Below are 21085 nucleotides of genomic sequence, written 5' to 3'. Positions count from 1 at the left end.
GTTTGTGAAGTGCAGTGTATTAGAAAACAGCTGTGCATTTATTTGAAAGTCACATATGCATTTGCAACAGTGGTGTTTTGTATTTGTAAATCACACTGTGCGTTAGATAGTCGTGTTTTTTATTTGTAGATCGTGTTGTGTTTGTTTACAAATCATGTTTTTTATTTGTAGATCGTGTTGTGTTTGTTTACAAATCATGTTTTTTATTTGTAGATCGTGTTGTGTTTGTTTACAAATCATGTTTTTTATTTGTAGATCGTGTTGTGTTTGTTTACAAATCGTGTTTTTTATTTGTAGATCGTGTTGTGTTTGTTTACAAATCATGTTTTTTATTTGTAGATCGTGTTGTGTTTGTTTACAAATCATGTTTTTTATTTGTAGATCGTGTTGTGTTTGTTTACAAATCGTGTTTTTTATTTGTAGATCGTGTTGTGTTTGTTTGCAAATCGAATCATATTTACAGAATACGTTCTGTTTGTTTGCGAAGTTTTGGCACTAAATTAGCTCCATAGGAAATCAGATGGTGCTAAATCTAATTAAAATATAAAAAGTTGATGTGTTAGAAGCAGGAAATTAAGCGAGTTTGACAAGGGCAAAATTGTGATGGCTAGACGACTGGGTCAGAGCATCTCCAAAACTGCAGCTCTTGTGGGGTGTTCCCAGTCTGCAGTGGTCAGTATCTATCAAAAGTGGTCCAAGAAAGGAACAGTAGTAACCGGTGACAGGGTCATGGCGACCAAGGCTCATTGATGCAAGTGGAAAGCGAAGACTGGCCCGAGTGGTCCGATCCAACAGACGAGCTACTGTAGCTCAAACTGCTGAAGTTGATGCTGGTTCTGATAGAAAGGTGTCAGAATACACAGTGCATCTCAGTTTGGGGCTGCATAGCCGCAGACCAGTCAGGGTGCCCATCTTGACCCCTGTCCACCGCCGAAAGTGACAACAGTATGCACGTGAGAATTGTAACTGGACCACGGAGCAATGGAAGAAGGTGGCCTGGTCTGATGAATCATGTTTTCTTTTACATCACATGGATGGCCGGGTGCATGTGTGTTTCTTACCTGGGAAACACATGGCACCAGGATGCACTATGGGAAGAAGGCAAGCCGGCAGAGGCAGTGTGATGCTTTGAAAAATGTTCTGCTGGGAAACCTTGGGTCCTGTCATCCATGTGGATGTTACTTTGACACGTACCACCTACCTAAACATTGTTGTAGACCATGTACACCCTTTTATGGAAACGGTATTCCCTGATGGCTGTGGCCTCTTTCAGCAGGATAATGCACCCTGCCACAAAGCAAAAATGGTTCAGGAATGGTTTGAGGAGCACAACAACAAGTTTGAGGTGTTGACTTGGCCCCTAAATTTCTCAGATCTCAATCTAGTCAAGCATCTGTGGGATGTGCTGGACAAACAAGTCTGATCCATGGAGGCCCCACCTCACAACTTACAGGAGTTAAAGGATCTGCTGCTAACATCTTTGTGCCAGATACCACAGCACACCTTCAGAGGTCTAGTGGAGTCCATGCCTTGATGGGTCAGGGCTGTTTTGGCAGCAAAAGGGGGACCAACACAATATTACGAAAGTGGTCATAATGTTATGCCTGATTGGTGTATATAATTTTGTAAAGTAAATATTAACTGCCTTACTCAAAGAAGAACTGTCACACCCAAAGAATATTTTTTGTCCATGCACTCACTAAGTAAACATCAAGTATTACTGCAAAAAAGACAGCAGTAGTTAACCCCTCCTAAGCAAATACTTTGTGAGCAGGACATACAGGAACATTTCCATTTAAAACAAAACTGTGTAAATATGTTTCATGGTGTTGTAATGCTTATGATGAATGATAGTATTTTAAGCACCAATGTCCTATACATAGTCTTGCAAATGCAAGAAAAGAAAATGGCATGCTGATTATGTTCTTTAACGACAGTTTATAACATAATGGCAGTAGGATGGAAGTAATATATTATTGGAAAATTAGATTTAGCTTAATCACATTATGGTGCCACATTATGACTGTACTGAACTCTTCCTCTTCCTCTGTCTGTCTATAGGTGATTAAACAGGCATGGCCTTATATTGGTCAGTATTTGGAGAAGTTGCTAACTGAGACTATTGCCCCATCCATCCGAGGGTCCAGTTCTCACCTGCAGACCCTCAGTTTTACCAAGATTGACTTTGGTAACAAGGTTTGTCCTCCTTCAGATTGATTTTTTTTAAAATATTTTTATTAACGGTACAGTGCCAGATTCTGGGCAATCTAGGTAAATGCCAAGGGGCCTGGGGCATCAGGGGCTTTAAAATATGTATCTTATAAGGCAGACCTGTTCAGTTGGACATTAATTAAAGGTACTGTCTGTGCTTTTTACAGTATAACAACATTCATTGACACATTTAAAATATTTTAATCTTTAAAATATTTATATTTTATTAATATAGATTTTGGACTGACACTACATATGCATGTTTTGTAGCCTATGAAGGTAGTAGGGGTGAAGGCTCATACAGAGAATGACAAGGGACAAGTGCTGCTGGATGTCTACATCAGGTAGGAACTACATTCTAATTTTAACATGTTCATGGTCACATTTGACATAGGAATTAGCATATATTTACATAAATAAATACGAATGTTTACAGATCAGATTCATACTTTACACTGTCTTTATTAATCACTAATTTAATCACTAGTGGTTTTCCCATGTTCATGGGCCTGTAAATTCTATTTCTGGCAAGTATTTACATACCATATATACTAGGTACACTATATAGTATAAGTATTTGGACCCCTGACCATGAGCTTGTTGGACATCCCCTTTTCAAATTGATTGTATTAAAATAGTATAGATTGTATTAAAATAGAGTGACCTCTTCATGAACTTTTCAGTTATAACAATAGCCACTCTTTGAGAAGGCTTTTCACAAGACTTAAAAGTATACTATATTGCCAAAAGTATTCACTCACCCATTCAAATCATTGAATTCAGGTGTTCCAATCACTTCCATGGCCACAGGTGTATAAAACCAAACACCTAGGCATGCAGACTGCTTCTACAAACATTAGTGAAAGAATGGGTCGCTCTCAGGAGCTCAGTGAATTCCAGCGTGGTATCGTGATAGGATGCCACCTGTGCAACAAATCCAGTCGTGAAATTTTCTTGCTACTAAATATTCCACAGTCGACTGTCAGTGGTATTATAACAAAGTGGAAGCAACTGGGAACGACAGCAACTCAGCCACGAAGTGGTAGCCACGTAAAATGACAGAGCGGGGTCAGCAGATGCTGAGGCGCATAGTGTGCAGAGGTCGCCAACTTTCTGCATAGTCAATCGCTACAGACCTCCAAACTTCATGTGGCCTTCAGATTAGCTCAAGGATGCAGTGGTGTAAAGCACACCACCACTGGACTCTAGAGCAGTAGAGACGTGCTCTCTGTAGTGACGGATCACGCTTCTCCGTCTGGCAATCCGATGGACGAGTCTGGGTTTGGCGGTTGCCAGGAGAACGATACTTGTCTGACTGCATTGTGCCAAGTGTAAAGTTTGGTGGAGGGGGGATTATGGTGTGGGGTTGTTTTTTTAGGAGTTGGGCTCGGCCCCTTAGTTCCAGTGAAAGGAACTCTTAATGCTTCAGCATACCAAGAGATTTTGGACAATTTCATGCTCCCAACTTTGTGGGAACAGTTTGGGGATGGCCCCTTCCTGTTCCAACATGACTGCACACCAGTGCACAAAGCAAGGTCCATAAAGACGTGGATGAGCGAGTTTGGTGTTGAAGAACTTGACGGGCCTGCACAGAGTCCTGACCTCAACCCGATAGAACACTTTTGGGATGAATAAGAGCGGAGACTGTGAGCCAGGCCTTCTTGTCCAACATCAGTGTCTGACCTCACAAATGCGCTTCTGGAAGAATGGTCAAAAATTCCCATAAACACACTCCTAAACCTTGTGGAAAGCGTTCCCAGAAGAGTTGAAGCTGTTAGGGTGGGCCGACATTATATTAAACCCTATGGATAAAGAGTGGGATGTCACTCAAGTTCATATGTGTGTAAAGGCAGACGAGCGAATACTTTTGGCAATATAGTGTATGTCGGTCATGTAGTCAGTGCTCCAGGACACAAGGACCTGCAACGCACTCAGTGGGGCTGAGTGGTGTTGTGCTGTAATGGGTCCAGTTTCATTCCCACCTGCATCCTAAAGTGACCAAGCATTGACTTCATCAGAGTGCTACTGGTCCTAGTCATTCAGTTTCTTGGGGCACTGATACCATCTGGACCCTCATCTTTTCCTATGCGCAGTCTCTGTAGTGTAGTTCTGAATAAGGATGGGAGAGATGTCCTGGGAGATAAGTCTGCATTTTATTTGTGTTTGCCCATTATCAAAACTATTAATAATGTGTGTATTTCATCTGTTCTCATCAAACTCTCTTGGTGATGGCTTGGCAGTTTGTATCCAGACATCATGTCTCCTAACACTGTTATCATAGCAAGAGAAACAGAGCAGTGTAAGAAAACAGCTCTTGAAAAAATGGAGCACTTGTTTACATTTCATCAAGGGCATTTTATATTACCACAATCTGTGTTGCTAACAAAGACACAGTAAACTTCTTTACTAAATGACTAGCATCTTATGATATAATTATTGTGGGTAAAAATGCCAACATATCCTCCCCCATGCAGCTTTAAATATTGAACACATATTTTTTATGATTATTTAATGGAATGTACATCAGTTAACTAGTGTAAAAATTTTATGCGTTTTTCTCTCATTTTCTCCCAATTTAGTGTAGTCAATTTGTCTTCTGCTGCTAGGGATCCCCGTTTTTTTGCCGTTGAGGGGGGTTTATTGCTGCTCACGCCTCCTCTGACTCGCGTGCAGCCCTTAACGGAACCCTTTTACACCCATGCACTCTGCACAGGCACCTCTATCCACCAATCAGGGTCCTTACACAGCATTTGAAGACCCCATCCACATATTACGGTCATCCCTCCCTGCTCCACTGCTAATTATGCCCGCTAGATGGATGCCCAGCTGACCGGTGGCAACGCTGAGTTTCGAACCGAGGAGTTCAGAATCTCAGCGCTGGTGCGGGATATTCCGCTAGCACACCAGATAGTGAGGCACAGGCGAAAAAGGGTTCCTCTAGGGGCTGCACGTGGGTCGGAGGAGGCGAAGGCAGCAGTGTACCCACCTCGACTGCAATCAGGGATCCCCCAGCAGCGGAAGACAAATTGACTACACTAAACTGGGAGAAAATGCATAAATAATTTTTTATTTTTTTTCCTATCTAGACAGTAGGGATGCAAACTTTACCAATTATTATAATTACAAGCACAAAGCATCCTATAAAAATATAAAACACATCACTGACTTTCATATCAGCAAGCAGACATTCTTTACTAGTACTAGTATAATAGTAAAATCAGCATAAACACCATGAGCAGATTATTTTGAACAGTTCTACACATGCTACTAAACATGCTAATTATAATGTACAGTTATATATTAAAACTTTCTCACAGCATTACTGTAGTTATTAAGATAATAAGCAGACCTTCACCTTTATACTGAGACAAGATGCAGACACACACGCTCACACACAAAGTACACACAGATGTGCCAAGTTTAACATGCAGTGAGATTCGTACTGACACAAAACAGCTGTCACAAACAAGCTGTCTCATTGTTTGTGTACTTAATGTGTAACAGTTTTGTTGTTCATGATTAAAAATACATAAATACATAAAGTCCAAATTAGAAAAACCAATGTGTACATTTAGGGTGGGTTGGGGTATAAAATCAGCTTTTTCAATCTGTAGAGACTCACTCACTCACTTTCTTAATCGTTTATCCAATTAGGGTTGCAGGGGTGGTGGTGGGTTTGGGTGGTGTGGGGGGTGCTGGAGCCTATCCCAGCTTTTCAATGGGCGCAAGGCACACAGTAGCATCCTGGACGGGGCGCCAGTCCATCGCAGGGCAGACACACACACACATACGCACACCCATTCACCTATAGGGCAAGTGTCTCCAATTAACCTGACTGCATGTTTTTGCATGTTTTTAAATTCCAAATAATTAACCACTTTGTAAGTAACATCCAGTCTTTTTAGAAACTGCTTTGGTTGGAAAAAAAAAGATAGTTATTATTTATTATTAAATGTAAAAATCGTATCATAAGATTTACATAAGACTTCATTATTATTATAATTTATTTTTTGCATTTTCTTTGCAATTGGTCTACACGGAAGAAACTTTACTTGAACTAAAACCTTACTACTGATCTAAATTTTAAGATAACATTGTTTGAATAAACTTTCATGTATGTCTAAGTGTTTATCTCAATCCCTGGTAGCTACGTGGGGAATGTGGAGATCAATGTGGAAATAAAGAGGTACTTCTGTAAAGCTGGAGTGAACGGCATACAGGTGAGCAATAGTACTAATCCCTCACTCTGTTCTGTAATTAGTTTTGAAACAATTAACTGATCAGACTGTAATTTATGTAATGACTAGTACTGACATAATAATACTCTTGCTTATTATAAAATGCTGCACACGGCATATTATGTGTACAGACCTTGCACAAGTGTTATGAAATGTTTGCTGGTGCTGTCGTTTTCAGCTCAATGGGATGATGAGAGTTATTCTGGAGCCTTTGATTGGCGATGTGCCCATTGTGGGGGCGGTCACAATGTTCTTTATCCGGAGGCCTGTAAGTTCCTGTACTCTTCTTAAAACCAAGTCTTTGTAATGTAAAAAAAGAATGAAAATGCACATCTGTATATTTTAAATCCTGATCACATTGCCTCACATATAATAAATATATAATGCTGCTTTAAAATGTTGTAATTCTCAGTCCCTTATTTATTTATTTATTTATTTTGTTCTTAACAGAAACTTACCATTAACTGGACTGGCCTAACTAACCTGTTGGACATCCCAGGACTGAAGTAAGTCAAGCATGGACTTTTGAAATTGCAGTTGTTCAGTATCTTCTGTATATACACACATAATGTTACAGCTCCACCCTTGCCTGGCTCCCAGAGCACATGGACTTTTGTTTATTGTTGATGTTCCACACTTCCCTTGTCTAATTACCTTGTGTTTAAGTTACCCATATCCCCCCCTAGATTGAGGGCTGTAGGTGAAAAATTAGGTTAACTTAATCCATTACACGTAAACCATCCTTGTTGTAGCTTGCTCATGTAACCTTGATGTCCATGTTCATGTTTGTAGCCTGACTTTCAGATTTTTGTTCCTTGTTGTAGCTTAGCTCTAGTAGTACCTTGATGTCCATGTGTCTTGTTATAGCCTGACCTAGATATCCATATTCTTTGTACTAGCCTGACCTTAGTACAATCTTAGTCGTGTGCTTGTCCTTTTCTTGGTGCTTCCGATGGTGTCCTGTCACTTATGTTCCTGTTAGCAGTTATCCTAGCCTTAGCTTAGGATTTAGTATTGCATGTTTAGTACAGTATAGGGTTGATGTTAGTTTATGGATTGATTATAAACATTTCCAAGTCTTAAATGCTAACATTTAACAAGTTAACATTTAGCGTTAACATAGCTGTTAGCTTAGCATTAGCCATTAACATAGTCATCCATTTTTATAGTGTTGCTCTCCTTATGTTCAGTGTGTATTGTTGTGTTCACCTTGATTATTGTTTTGTTCCTGCCTTGTCTTGTTTTTTATCTAAATAAATTAGTGTTCAGTTCGTTGCCCTTGCATCTTGTAATACAATCCATCTCTGACAGGCAGACTATGCTAATATTTCTTACTTTCTTTTGCAGTGTAATGTCTGACACCATGATAATGGATACCATTGCCTCCTTCTTGGTTCTGCCTAATCGCCTCACTGTTCCACTGGTGCCAGATCTTCCAGTAGCACAGCTCCGCTCCCCTCTGCCCAGGGTACATACACATGCACACACACATATGTTGTATACATTCACACATTCACAGTATTTTTGTCAGAGCAATTGTTATGCAAATATTCTACATAGATTGGCTCTTGTTTTTCAGGGTGTGGTTCGTATTCATCTGTTAGAGGCTGATAATTTGGCTGCAAAGGATAACTATGTAAAGGGTGTGATGGCAGGCATGTCTGACCCTTATGCTCTGATCAGAGTGGGGCCACAGTCCTTCAAGTCCCGCCACAAAGACAACACAGACTGTCCGAAATGGGGCGAAATATATGAGGTTAGAGACATAAACACCTATCACCAGTAAAATCACCATTAAAATGTTGACAAAGATGCATGTGAACTCATGTGAGATTATTTTTTTCATTGTAATACTTAAAAACATGATACATGATAAACAACACAATATTTGATTTGTTTCTGTTTGCCAAAAAATTGCCAACAAAACATCCTTGTTTTCACCCAAACCTTTTAAATTGTTTAAAAGAATAACTTTTATACTCCTAATCGCAGTGCTGTAGTGCATATCACCATTGGAATACACAGACTGGACACTAAAGCAGAGTATAACATAGTGAATTAAAAGTTTTGCATATAAACAGCAGTGTTCTATACAGCGGTCAATCGTATTATTAAACCACTCGCACCCATCCTGCTGGGCTGGGTGGCCACATGAGCAACGATTGGCTGGGGTGAGATGAGCCGGACCAGGGTTCCTTATAACTGATTCAATTACGACCCCTGCTGGCTGATTGATGGCGTCTGTGCAGAGTTGAGGAATAATGCTGATCAGGGTGTGGCTCTCCGTGCACAAGGCTGATCTGCATATTTCACCTCGTGCAGGTGAAACGATGCAGTCGGTACTGCACACGTGTCAGAGGGGGCGTGTGTCAGTTGCGAAGCTCCTCAGTCAACAGTGGAGGGTTGTATCGGTAGATGTAAAGTGTAACGAAATCAGGGTAATTGGATACGACTAGATTAGGGAAAAAAAACCCAGCTCTGACCTGCTGAGACATGAACTGAGTTCCATTGCTCTGAAGTAGTCCTGTTGTATCTGTTATCAGGGCATTACCTAACTTCTGTACATTGCTAGGTGGATTGGATTGTCCAACAGTGTACACTGGTGCCATCAAACAAGCAGTAATTGATGTGCACATGCTCAGCTGTCTGCATGATTTTGAAGAAAAAAGGATTTGTTGGACAGTCAACATTCTTTTATTGCTCTGATGTCCAGTTTCTATGCCTGTGTGGCCATTGTAGGTGCTTTTGACAGTGGACACTTTGAATGGTCTGCGCTGACACAACCCCAATCACTGAAGGGTTTGATGCACTATGTGTTGTGACATCTGCTGTTTGAGCTACAGTAGCTCCTCTGTTGGTCTGTTCAGACGCCATAGCCATGTCATCTGTAATCAATAAGTTTTGACTGGCGAAAAACCTGCCAGCTGTTTGTGACTTGTCCTTCTGCAGACGAACGTTGAACACCCCTTGCTGTTTCAGACATACTATAACTCATTCGGCTGGCCATAATGATTTGGCCCTTATTAACACAATTGTTATGAAATAGGCATTGCTAAACACAATTTCCACCTGATTGAAGGCAATGGAAATAACTGTAGAAAAGTGTAACATGATGTTTATGTATTACAATATTTAATGCAATAAATCATTCAATTCATTAACATATTTTTATGTTTCTTGCATTGCACATTGTTTTGTGATCCATGCTGTCTGTAGTGTGTACATGTTTGTGTGTATTGGTTAGGTCATTGTTCATGAAGTGCCTGGTCAGGAGTTAGAGGTGGAAGTATATGACAAAGATCCAGACAAGGATGATTTCCTGGGAAGGTACCATTTTTGTTTTGTCTTTCATGTGTTCTCATATGTTTATTCATAGCTTTTCACCTTTCTGGCAAACTGTTCTGGCAAAATATTATTGAATTGGTTGACCTTTTATCTTCAAATCTAATTTTATGTAATTTTAATAAATGTAATATTGCAATTTTAGCTTATAGAAATACAATTCCTTTGTTTGTACCTGTGACTAGTGCAAGTGACCTATACGATAATATAAATTAAAGAGCCAGCATGCTAATTTGGCATCTATTTCCTCAAAAAAGATCTGAAATACTGATTTGTCTGACCACAATACATGTTTACATTGTGTGATGGCCCATCCCAGATGCCTCAGAGCCCAGAGAACTCAACAGCTCTTCTGGACATGGTTAACATAATTTTTTTTTTTTTTTTTTTTTTTTTTTTTTTTTGCAAAGTAAACTTTTAAGTAGCATTTGTAAATGTAACTCCGGAGTGTAGTGCTTGAAAAAGATTTGCAAAAGTAATCCCCTGCCCATGTGGTTATATCAGATATTGATAAATGCCAGTTCTTGATGCAGTGCAGTATTAGGGATCAGAGATAATGGGTGTAATGATATAATGCACTGTACAGGGAAAAATATGCAAATCTTTCTTTGACAAACATCGTTTAACGTTTCAATAATTGTCTCAGCATTTGTTGATAAACTGGAGATCCTCTGCCCATCTTTACTCATCAAAGATTCACAACTTTCGTGGATACTGCTTTTGTCCCAAATCATGATTATAATGACCTTTTGGCATCACCTGTTTGAAATGACATAATTATTCATTTTTTACCTCATTACTAGCCCTAAATTGCCCCTGTCCCAACTGTTTGGAATGTGTTTCAGGCCTGAAATGCAGAAATGGAGGTATATTTACAATAAATACTTTTAATGATATTGAAGTTATTAATAAAAATCAGTTTTTTTATTATGTAATAAAGGGTAAAAGTGTCAGTATAAGAGTTGTTGTATGTAATGTGGGTTACACTTGATAAAATACAAATGAAATTAAGTTAAACAGACCAAACATGAAATATATCTGGTTATTACTGTCTGCAATGAAATAAAAGTCAAACTAAATGACCATAAATCCAGTTTTTTGTTTCACAAATATTCATAGATCCTGCTATGTTAAAAAAGGGTAAAGATGGTATCAATGCTTTAGGTGTGATATTTTGTACTAGTTCATTGGGCATAAAGACCCTACATAAAACATAGAACCTTTATTAAGTAGTTAATATTCACATAATAATTGTTTAAATGAAATGTATTCATGCATTTCTGAGATTTGTTGCTTTTTGATTTTGTAACTCAAGTTTATATCTTTATGCTTTTTATGCTCTTTATGTACTTTTATTTACAACACAATCTTATTATAGATTGATGAAAGCAGTGAACTTTATCTTTAGTAACAAAGACATTTAACAATACAGCATACATTTAACAGTGTACAGCTAAAACAAACACTGCGTTAATGCAGTTAGCTAAATAGGGCTGAAGTATGATTAGTTTAACAACAATTGTTTATTTATTAATAAATGTATTACATCTGTATTGCTGATTATTTTGTTTTTTATTCCTGTACAGAATTACGATGGATTTGGGAATTGTGAGAAAGTGTGGAATTGTTGATGAGGTGAGAACTATAATGTAATTCATTTGAAATCAAAGCTTTTGTTTGTGTGCATTCAATCAAGAATGTACAGAAATCTGTTGTTATTCATGTGTATGTAATATGTGTAAGTGTTTAAGGCTTATATAGTTCTTCTATTTACAAGACCAATAAAAAAAATTATTTAAAAAATAATCTAAAACTTCTTTCTAACCTGTATTATAAAATAAATTAACTTTTTTGTGTATATATTTATATATTTTTAATTTAAAGGCTGCAAAAATTTAAAGTTAAAACATGGGCTAACTTTCTTAGTATGAACCCAAGCTGTTGTAACATGTGCAGTGTATTGCTATTGTCTCATTACAACCAGAATAGATGTTATTGGAAAAGTATAGAATCCCACCTATGTTGCTACAAAGTGCATATGTATCCCTCAGTATTAATAGTAATGTGGCACTAACACCGTTATACCATGGCATATGCTGGCTTTTGAACTTCGCAATGTTTGCAAATTTTAATGTTTTGTTCACTGAGCCACTTAGTTATCACTTTTGCCTTGTGACATGGTGCTCCATCATGCTGGAAAAAGCATTATTCATCACCAGATTGCTTCTGGATCGTTGGGAGAAGTTGCTCTTGGAGGATGTTTTGATACCATTCTTTATTCTTGGCTATGTTCTTAGGGAAAATTGTGAGTGAGCCCACTCCCTTGGATGAGAAGCAACCCCACACATAAATGGTCTCAGGATGCTTTACAATTGGCATGACGCAGGACTCATGGTAGCGCTCACATTTTCTTTTCTGGACGATAATTTTTGTCACAAACAGCCTAAAGAGTGTTTTATCAGAGAAAATAACTTTACCCCAGTCCTCTGCAGTCCAATCCCTGTACTTCCTGCGGAATGTCAGAATGTCATCGGTGTTTGTCTTGGAGAGAAGTTTTTTTCCTCTAGTAAAGCTGTCAAAAGTCAATCTAAAAATTATTCAATTATTATCTGTATTATTGTTTTTAGTGGTTCAATCTGAAGGAAGCTGACACTGGACGTGTTCACCTCAAACTGGAATGGCTAACACTTATTGAAAACACTGATAACTTAGAGATGGTGAGTAAAAGTTAGGAGTTAAAAGAAAGTGAAGAATGATGTTTTTAATTATTTATATCTACATAGTTCTTTCTTTTTTACAATTCTTTGTCTCTTTTAGGTTCTAAAGAGAAATGAAGCCCTGAAAAGTACAACAGCAGAACCACCCTCAGCAGCCATTTTAGCAGTGTATTTGGACAAGGCAGAGGCACTTCCTGTGAGTCACACTCTCACTTCTTTTTTCCTGCGCATAAGCTGTTACCTTGGCTATAAAACAAGAACAAACTGGTTTCACATAACCTTTTGTACCCCGTTGACCATGTTGTACTAATATGTACCTTCACCAGGCTTGCTTTGTATTTTTTCTAACTTTGTAAATCTGGAATTTAGAACACTATCTACTATTGATCACAAATACCTTAATGTTTTCTTACATGAACATTATCTTGTTTTTTGTTTCAACATTGAATATTTGTGTGACACTGGGCATAGAAAGAAGACAAGACATTTATAATCTAAAACAGGCAAGGGTCAATAAATAGGATAGCACATAGGAAACAAGAACTCAAATCAATAACAGAAGCTTGGAACTACAAAGCTACAAACCATGCTAAATATAATACAGCAAAATCTATACCTGTAGATATTTCAAACATCACAGTATATACTATCATATTGGCCTAGTGTAGAGCAGAACATAAGGCAGCTATGCTGTGTTTTATATTAGACATTTCACTGCTAACCTATTTACTCAAAGTGCAAATGCTGAGATGCTGATGATTCAGTAAAATGAAAAAAGAATCTTTAGTCTCTAGTGACCAGTCAGTCCAGTATTGATTTGTGCTGTGATGTTCTGTGACATAATGCAAATGTAAAATTTATTTTTCTATTTTCTAATTCTACATTTAAATGTAGAATTCACCAACATAGTCAATTTACCTAAATGTAAACCTAAATGCCAAAAATTTGAATGTAAATTAGATTCTTAATAAAATAATATTTGATTGCCAATTTTTATTTTATAAGTAGAGTGCTACCAAAGTCACAGGAAAATGTGCTTAATTTCACGGACCTCATTTTTAAAAAATCACAGATTTCATGAAGATCACAGACTGATTTTTGAAGAAAAGTGACACATTTCACGGCAGTCATTAAATAACATAAATAAAGTGATTGATAAATGAAAGCTACAATACACAGCACAGCCTACCTTAATAGTAAAATAATGTAATGGAATGTAAACTAGAATATTTGGCGGCTGGGAGTTTTTCAAACTCAGTTACCTGAGTTGTGTTTTTAGCTGCTTTAGACTTCGACATCTTGGACATTTTGTCTAACCGATTGCTAGTGTAACCGAGCGTCTTTAGAGTTTGCTGAACTTAAGAAGTAAGAAACTTTACATTACATAGACAAACTATCAAAAGCATTATATTTTGCTGGTTTGTTCTTTTTGAGGTGCAGCACAGAGAGATGATCACGTGTGTAGAGAAGCACACTTTTCCATTGATTATGGAATCCCCAGAGAAACAGAATGCACTCAATACATAAACATACATTAAACATGAGGGGTTTGATGTACACCACAGAAAATCTGTTACACTACCTTAAATGACATATGATTGCTAGGACCTCCTTATATTGCATATTGTGCCTCATATTTTATACGCTATGTGAATGAAAAATAAAAATTTTTACAGCAAATTGCATATTACACAAGAAACAGCTCATTTCACTGTTTGTGACGCGATTTTCACTGCCGTGAATTAGGTAGGGCCTTATTTATAAGATATGAAAAAAATTATGAGTGTTGCACCCATTCTTTGAAAAATCAGTTACTTTATTGGTCAAAACATATGATTCACAATATTTTTATTCTTGTCAAAGCATTCAGTGACCCCTCATGTCCACTCCCATGAGGGTAGAAGTCTGTATTGATTTGGTGATCAGTCAGAATAACTTTGCATTGATTTGCATTGACCCAAACCATGTCAGCAAAATTCCTTTTACTACAGAGCAGAGGTGCCCAATATGTTGATTGCGATCGGCCAGTCGATTGCACAGTGCACGCTGGTAGATCGCGCCTCATTCAAACAGGTCAACGTGATTGATATAAAATGTGGCCACTGTTTCTTTAATTTGCTGTTTGTTACCATAGCTACGCCTCAGCCTGCCTAAAGCAGCGCTAATCTAGAAAATTTTAATTAATCAGTAGCCAGTTTGCACATTTTTTTTCATTTTTACTTTTGTATGCTACACAGTTTGTGAAGATGAGTGCACAACCAAGCACAAAGAAACCAAAAACGGTTTGATTTGGGCAAGAACACTGCAAAAACAGCTGTCTTATTCATACATGGAAGAAACTGACAGAGAATATTCAGATCTCATGTTACATATAGAAATTTTAACCCTACAAAAAGTCAGGGGCCTCTGCTGGACAATTTTGGAACTTGCTGGCTGAGGAAAAAAATCCAAACAAAAAATGTGCCACATATTTGACTGCCAGCGTTTTTTTGGATCAACCTACTTGTGTGAATCAGCCTTTTTCAACATGAAAATAATTAAGTCTAAATATTGGTTCACTCTTACTGATGAACACCTGGAAGCCAGCTTGAGAATTGGCATCAGCAGCTATTGTCCAGACTACATAAACCTGGCTGACACCATTCAGTGCAAATCATCAGAATAAAGTTAGTGTGATTTTCAGTTGCTTGCCCTGTATTGCTGAATATCAATATAGGCAACTAAAGTGCATTTAAAAAAGATTCAAAGCTTTTTTTTTAAATGACGAGGCCAACCTTTTTAAAAAGTAGATCGCGATGATCTCAAGCCATGAAAGTATGGGCACCCCTGCTACAGAGCAACTGGACCCCTTATTGTAGTGGTTAAGCATTTGGGCTTTTACTGTTCTATACATGCATTTCCTCATTGAGAATATCACTGGTTTTCATATGTCTGTGGACTATTGGTATTGTTTTTGCACCACTGATTTTACGTTTCCTTCTTGCCATTATGATCACAATAATGGTTAGCATTTTTATGCACTATATGGACAAAAGTGTTGAGACACACCTCTTAATCATTGAATTTACTTAGTCCCTTTGACTTTTATTTAGTCCCATTGTCATAGGGGTAATAAATCAAGCGCGTAACTGTGCACAATGGGTGTTTCAATCACAATAGTGATTCATTGTAAAGAATCACTGAACTAGAGTGTGATACTGTAGTAGGACACCACGTTCTTCCATCCTAGATAGTCCGTGTTCAACTGTGAGTGGTTTTTTTGCTTACATGTACACTTTATGGACAAAAGTATATGAACACTTGAATATGAGCATCTATACCAAAATTTGGATTTTGCATGGAGTTGCCCCCTTCTTCTGCTATTACAGCATTGTCTAGTAAAGCTTTGAAAGGATTTTGTAGTTTGTCTGTAAAAATTTGTGATCATTAAGCCAATTTATTGAGGAATGACCAGGGCACCTCTGTCTGGTCTCCTCTTTCTGAGGCCGTGATACAAGGCTCCGTCCAGCCAGGTTTTTTTCCACTGGCACTTGTGTTGGCATTCTTCTTTCCTGGGGAAATCAGCTGGCTCTCCAGCACCATTTTAGCTCCAGGGATGGAGTGGTTGTTTTGCTTTCTTTCTTTTCTTTTTCGTAGCCGCTGACAGTTTTTACTGATTTTCCTCCCTATTCTTTTTTGAGAACTTGTTGTGCCACATGATGGTGGATCGAGTAGCTGTCCTCTTTTTTGGCTTCACTCTGCTGATCTTGGTTTGTTTTTTGATGCTTTTATATTTTGGACATTTTGTATTTTGTTATTAGCCATTTCATTTTTATATTTGTGGCTTATTAGCCACAGTATTGTTCTGCCTTGGTAAAGCATCCTGCAATTTGGGTTCATTTTCTCAAACCTTACAGCTGTGGGGCTCCATCTACATGATTTGCTTTATTACATTTATGTTCTTTAAAAAAAGAGGAAACCTGGTTGTATCTAAAGGTTTGCATCATGTATTTCAAAGACTATGCTGTTATTTTCAGATGAAGAAGGGCAATAAGGATCCCAGTCCCGTGGTGCAGCTCTCTGTGCGGGATACAAAGCGAGAAAGCCGAGTGAGACACACTCACATACACACACAAATACCTCTTGATTTTTCATTGTTGTAAAACTAGAATTAAAACTTTTTTTCACCTTTCGCCATGCAGACCTCGTGGAACACAGTCAATCCAGTGTGGGAAGATGCCTTCACTTTTTTTATTCAAGATCCTCAAAAACAGGACATTGATATCCAGGTACGGCAGTACAACATTTCTTAGTTTCAGTAGAAATGTCAGCATCACACAATGACAGGGCTTTTATTCGCCAACACAATTTCGGAATTTGCCAAAACATAAAAACATAAAGATAAGGAGAAACAGTAAAGTTGAGCTTTTTAAATATGAGAACAGGCTGCTAATTGTTGGATCTTGAAAAAAATGACATTTACATACATTGTGTCTTTACATTCCTCTTTAACTGGACTTGGTAAAGTTTGTAAAGTATTTAGGTTTTCATATAGGACATACATACACATTATTAATTTATGAAATAATGTGGACTTTGATATTTAGACCCCGTAACATTTTGCACATTTTGCACATTCATACTTTTGTAAAATCTTGATGGATGTAATTGTCATTTTTGCCCATCAGTCTACACTTAATCACCTCATGAAAACATGTTTAAATAAATAAAATATCACCTGGCCATGATTTTGACAAACCATGGGCATTTATACTAATCTGCAATCCGACAGGCTCCACTCTTTTAAGAGATTTGGTTGGATCACATGTTGGCCAATCTGGCCTGGCTTATAATTGTCATTTGAATTCACGTGGCTGTTTGCCTGCTACTGAAGTTCTATTGATCATGCTTAGTGCAAAAGAGCAAAGTCATCCTGAAACAGGAAAAAGTATTTCCAAACTGTTTACACAGCATTGGAAGTATATAATTTGTTTTATATAATACACTTTTTTTTTTACACCTGTTAGCAATGAGCTGAAATATAATCACATACTTTGGCCATGTAGTGCAACTTGCCTTTGTTATATATGTTATATGTTACATAAAACATGTATAGACAAACTCAGTAATTATAATCAGAATTGGAATTGAATTGTTGGTTTGAAATGAGATTTGCTTACTTACTTCAATATTTTGATTTTTAACCGCTTTATAAATCACTGTTAAAGTGTTTTGCCTTAAATTTTGTTCAATCGCAATTTAACTGTCACTCACTGCTCGAGTTCTTTCTTTTCTCAGGTGAAGGATAATGACCGTGTGCAGACACTGGGCAGTTTGACCATCCCTCTCTCTCGCCTTCTTTCTTGTCCTCAGCTTAGTCTGGATGAGTGGTTTCAGCTGAACCAGTCTGGCCCAGCCAGTCGTATCCACATCAGCACTGTACTTAGGGTAATGTTAATGCTAATATTATATAGTGTATAATAATCTAGTGTAATATACCAGTGCAGAAGTTTGCGCAATTTCGTAACAAAGGCCTTCTTAAAAGTCCTACTTACCCAATATGAATACTACTACTACTACTACTACTACTACTAACAATACTACTTCTACTAATAATAATAATCATAGTAATCATTTTTGAGCATGAACTGCCATTCTGTGTCTTTCTTATTGTGGAATCATGTACATTGACCTAAACAGAGGCAGTGAGGCCTTTTTTCGATGTTAGTTTGAGTTCTTTTGTGACATTCTGGACGAGTCATCTGTGTGTTCTTGTTGTAATTTTCTTAGACCAGCCACTTTTGAAAAGGTTTATCACTGTTCACACTTAATCCATGTTTACTCTATTTGTGGACAGTGGCTCTCACTGTGGTTCTCTGGAATTTCAGATACTTTGAAATTGCTTTGTAAACCTTTCCTTATTGGTAGATTTCAGAGAATTTGTTTTGGACCTGTATTTGAATCTCTTTAGACTGTGGCATCATGTGCTGCATTTTTACAACTTCTATATTGCTTCACATTGCAAGACAGAATATTCTTATGTAATGATTAGGTTCATTCAAATTCTAAATATGCTAGAGATATATTTTGGAAGTCTTTTCTTTCTACTTTTGTCAGTTAAATAAAGATTCAGAAGAATTAACATCACAGATTCTTCTTTTAAATTGCTTTTTACAAAACGTCTTAACTTTTTTTGGAAATAGGGTTTGTACATAGGGCCAGGTGTGGCTTAACAGCATTTTGCATTTACTTGGGTTATCTTTGTCTAATATTAGCTTGACGAAACATGTAAGTGTGACACATGCAAAATAAAAGAAATTGTATCACTTTATTTCTAAGGGACACATGCAGTTGTGCCACTTTGTAATATATCCAGTGATTCAGTCATAACTTAATTTTTAACTGAACCATCTTTTGTATGTCTATGTAAATCTGCAACATATAGATTTTTGTTAACACTTTTTTGTTTGCCACACTTCAGAATATTAGCAGGTAATGCAGACATTGAGTTTAATTTTGTCTCTGTTCTTCTTGCAACTATTAATGTTATTACTGTTAATAGTTAGCCTGGATTTTGCCGTAACTGTAGGTCACTTTGACTAAAACAGGACATTAAAATTAAATGCAAATGTATCTTTGTGTGTCTTAGGTGCTTTGGATGAATGAGAATGCTGTGTCAGCCTCCCTTTCCTCAAGCAGCCTCGATTACTCACAACCTCAACACACCACCCCTGATCCCAGTTTTGCCACTGAGGTAAGAAAAAGTCAATGAACATTGATGGTACATGACTCAAATATCCACTGACTATTAGGTTGGATTTCTTCAGGCTTTTCTTGCATTTTGCCTAAATGTGTTTAGATTTTACATATGTTTATATTTACTGAATCAGTTACAAATATTTTACAACAAACTTTGCATTTGAGGGTCAACGCATTGACATAAGTGAAATTTTTATCTTTATTATTGATACGCTTGGGCGAAATTTTACAGTGAAAAGGATTTACACCGTATAGATTCTCAATGAATGTATACAGTTGCTTACTGACCATCTATTAATACATTAATTCTGTCAAAAAACTTATAACTATTGATTGTTTAATAAGACAAAATCTGACCATTGTTAGCACAGCAGCAACACAGCCATTATAACATTAGCAGGTTTTGCACTGGTAAATCACTACACTGTTACACTTAATAATATATACTCTTATTGCCACTTCATCAGACACATACCTTGTTTACATTGTTTGTATATATGTCTACATTTTCACGAATGTGGACCTGCACAATGCCTACAATATTGTTAGGGTGACTCATGTAGGACTGCCTGTATTACCCATTTAGGCCACTATAAATACAGAGTGATGCCCTTTAGTCTAATAAATGCCCCCGCTGTCTTCCAGTGGTTCATAAATGACGTACTTCGGGAAGCATTGGGGCAGTACATGTTTGTATATTTTTTCTTGTTGTTTTATTATTCTTTTTTGTCATTTCCCCTCTCTTTAGGGAGTGCTACGTATTCATGTATTGGAGGGCCAGAATTTGATCCCCAAGGACAACAAGATGGGGGGCATGGTGAAAGGGAAGAGTGACCCTTATGTTGTCATTAATATTGGGGGCAGCACCTTTAAGAGTCGCGTCATTAAGGAGAACCTTAACCCCAACTGGAACGAGATGTATGAGGTAGATATGCTAGGAATTGAGATTTTACAAACTAAGTCATTGTTTTTCCTTAAGGTGTGTTATATTTTAGAGCATCATTCATTGGTGGCTCTTCAGTTTAGTTTGATTTTGATGCATTGCACTTTCAGGTGGTTCTGACTGATCTTCCTGGTCAAGATGTATCACTGGAGGTTTTGGATAAAGACATGGACATGACGGATGACTTCATGGGAAGGTGCTGTCAAACACTGTAGCTGTAATTTAGCTCTCATTATATTCTCCAACTGCTAAATTTTTGGTTGTTCTGCTTGTAGATTGAAGATCAAGCTGTGTGATATAATCAAGTCCCAGCACATGGATGAGGTAAAGTCTGGTTAATTACTGTTAATTTGTTAATCCAGTGAACTAACATAATAACAATACAATAGCTTTTTAAGAGACTAACTTTACTGGTTGCTCTCTATCACAGTGGTTTACTCTAAATGATGTCAAACGTGGACGTATTCATCTTGCTGTAGAGTGGCTCCCCAGATTAAAAGAATCTGATAATCTTCAACAGGTATGCAGCATTCTTTTCTTTCTGACCTTAATCGTTTGAACATTCACAATGGGTAACATTATTTATAAATAGTATTTATGAATCTGCCATTTATTTTTACTGCAGGTGTTGCATTATCAGTCTAAGTGTTCATATCTGAATAAAGCTGTTCCTGCTGTGGCTCTGTTGTTTGTGTATCTGGAGGCTGCAAATAATCTTCCCGTGAGTGTTACTAAGTACTATAATGTATAATAATATGTCTTTCTTAGTTATGTATGTATTTACTTTCACACACCATTGAACACTGCTAAGAAAACAACAGTTGTGCTTTTTGAATCTGATTTATCCAGCTGGGTTGATTTTTTTTAAATTCAAAATGAAAACTGGTATTGGCTAT

The 21085-nt window shown here is 37.4% G+C and overlaps 1 protein-coding gene across 1 annotated transcript in view; it reads left to right on the top strand.

Annotated features, from left to right (window-relative positions):
- Positions 1 to 21085, top strand: part of esyt1b (extended synaptotagmin-like protein 1b) — an 84752-nt gene that overhangs the window by 21091 nt on the left and 42576 nt on the right. Inside the window, exons 3-22 of the mRNA XM_062996734.1 lie at positions 2062 to 2196; positions 2482 to 2555; positions 6359 to 6431; positions 6628 to 6717; positions 6900 to 6955; positions 7797 to 7917; positions 8029 to 8205; positions 9694 to 9776; positions 11378 to 11426; positions 12419 to 12508; positions 12609 to 12704; positions 16525 to 16596; positions 16690 to 16776; positions 17786 to 17935; positions 19137 to 19241; positions 19995 to 20171; positions 20300 to 20385; positions 20465 to 20513; positions 20620 to 20709; positions 20815 to 20910. Of these exons, the coding sequence (XP_062852804.1) occupies positions 2062 to 2196; positions 2482 to 2555; positions 6359 to 6431; positions 6628 to 6717; positions 6900 to 6955; positions 7797 to 7917; positions 8029 to 8205; positions 9694 to 9776; positions 11378 to 11426; positions 12419 to 12508; positions 12609 to 12704; positions 16525 to 16596; positions 16690 to 16776; positions 17786 to 17935; positions 19137 to 19241; positions 19995 to 20171; positions 20300 to 20385; positions 20465 to 20513; positions 20620 to 20709; positions 20815 to 20910 (1956 nt within the window). The remainder of the gene's footprint in view (positions 1 to 2061; positions 2197 to 2481; positions 2556 to 6358; positions 6432 to 6627; positions 6718 to 6899; positions 6956 to 7796; positions 7918 to 8028; positions 8206 to 9693; positions 9777 to 11377; positions 11427 to 12418; positions 12509 to 12608; positions 12705 to 16524; positions 16597 to 16689; positions 16777 to 17785; positions 17936 to 19136; positions 19242 to 19994; positions 20172 to 20299; positions 20386 to 20464; positions 20514 to 20619; positions 20710 to 20814; positions 20911 to 21085) is intronic.

The sequence above is a fragment of the Trichomycterus rosablanca genome, chromosome 6 (genome assembly GCF_030014385.1).
Source record: "Trichomycterus rosablanca isolate fTriRos1 chromosome 6, fTriRos1.hap1, whole genome shotgun sequence".
NCBI classification, from domain to species: Eukaryota; Metazoa; Chordata; class Actinopteri; order Siluriformes; family Trichomycteridae; genus Trichomycterus; species Trichomycterus rosablanca.
Note: the sequence above shows the minus strand (reverse complement) of the source record. Positions and strands in the feature narration are given on the sequence as shown.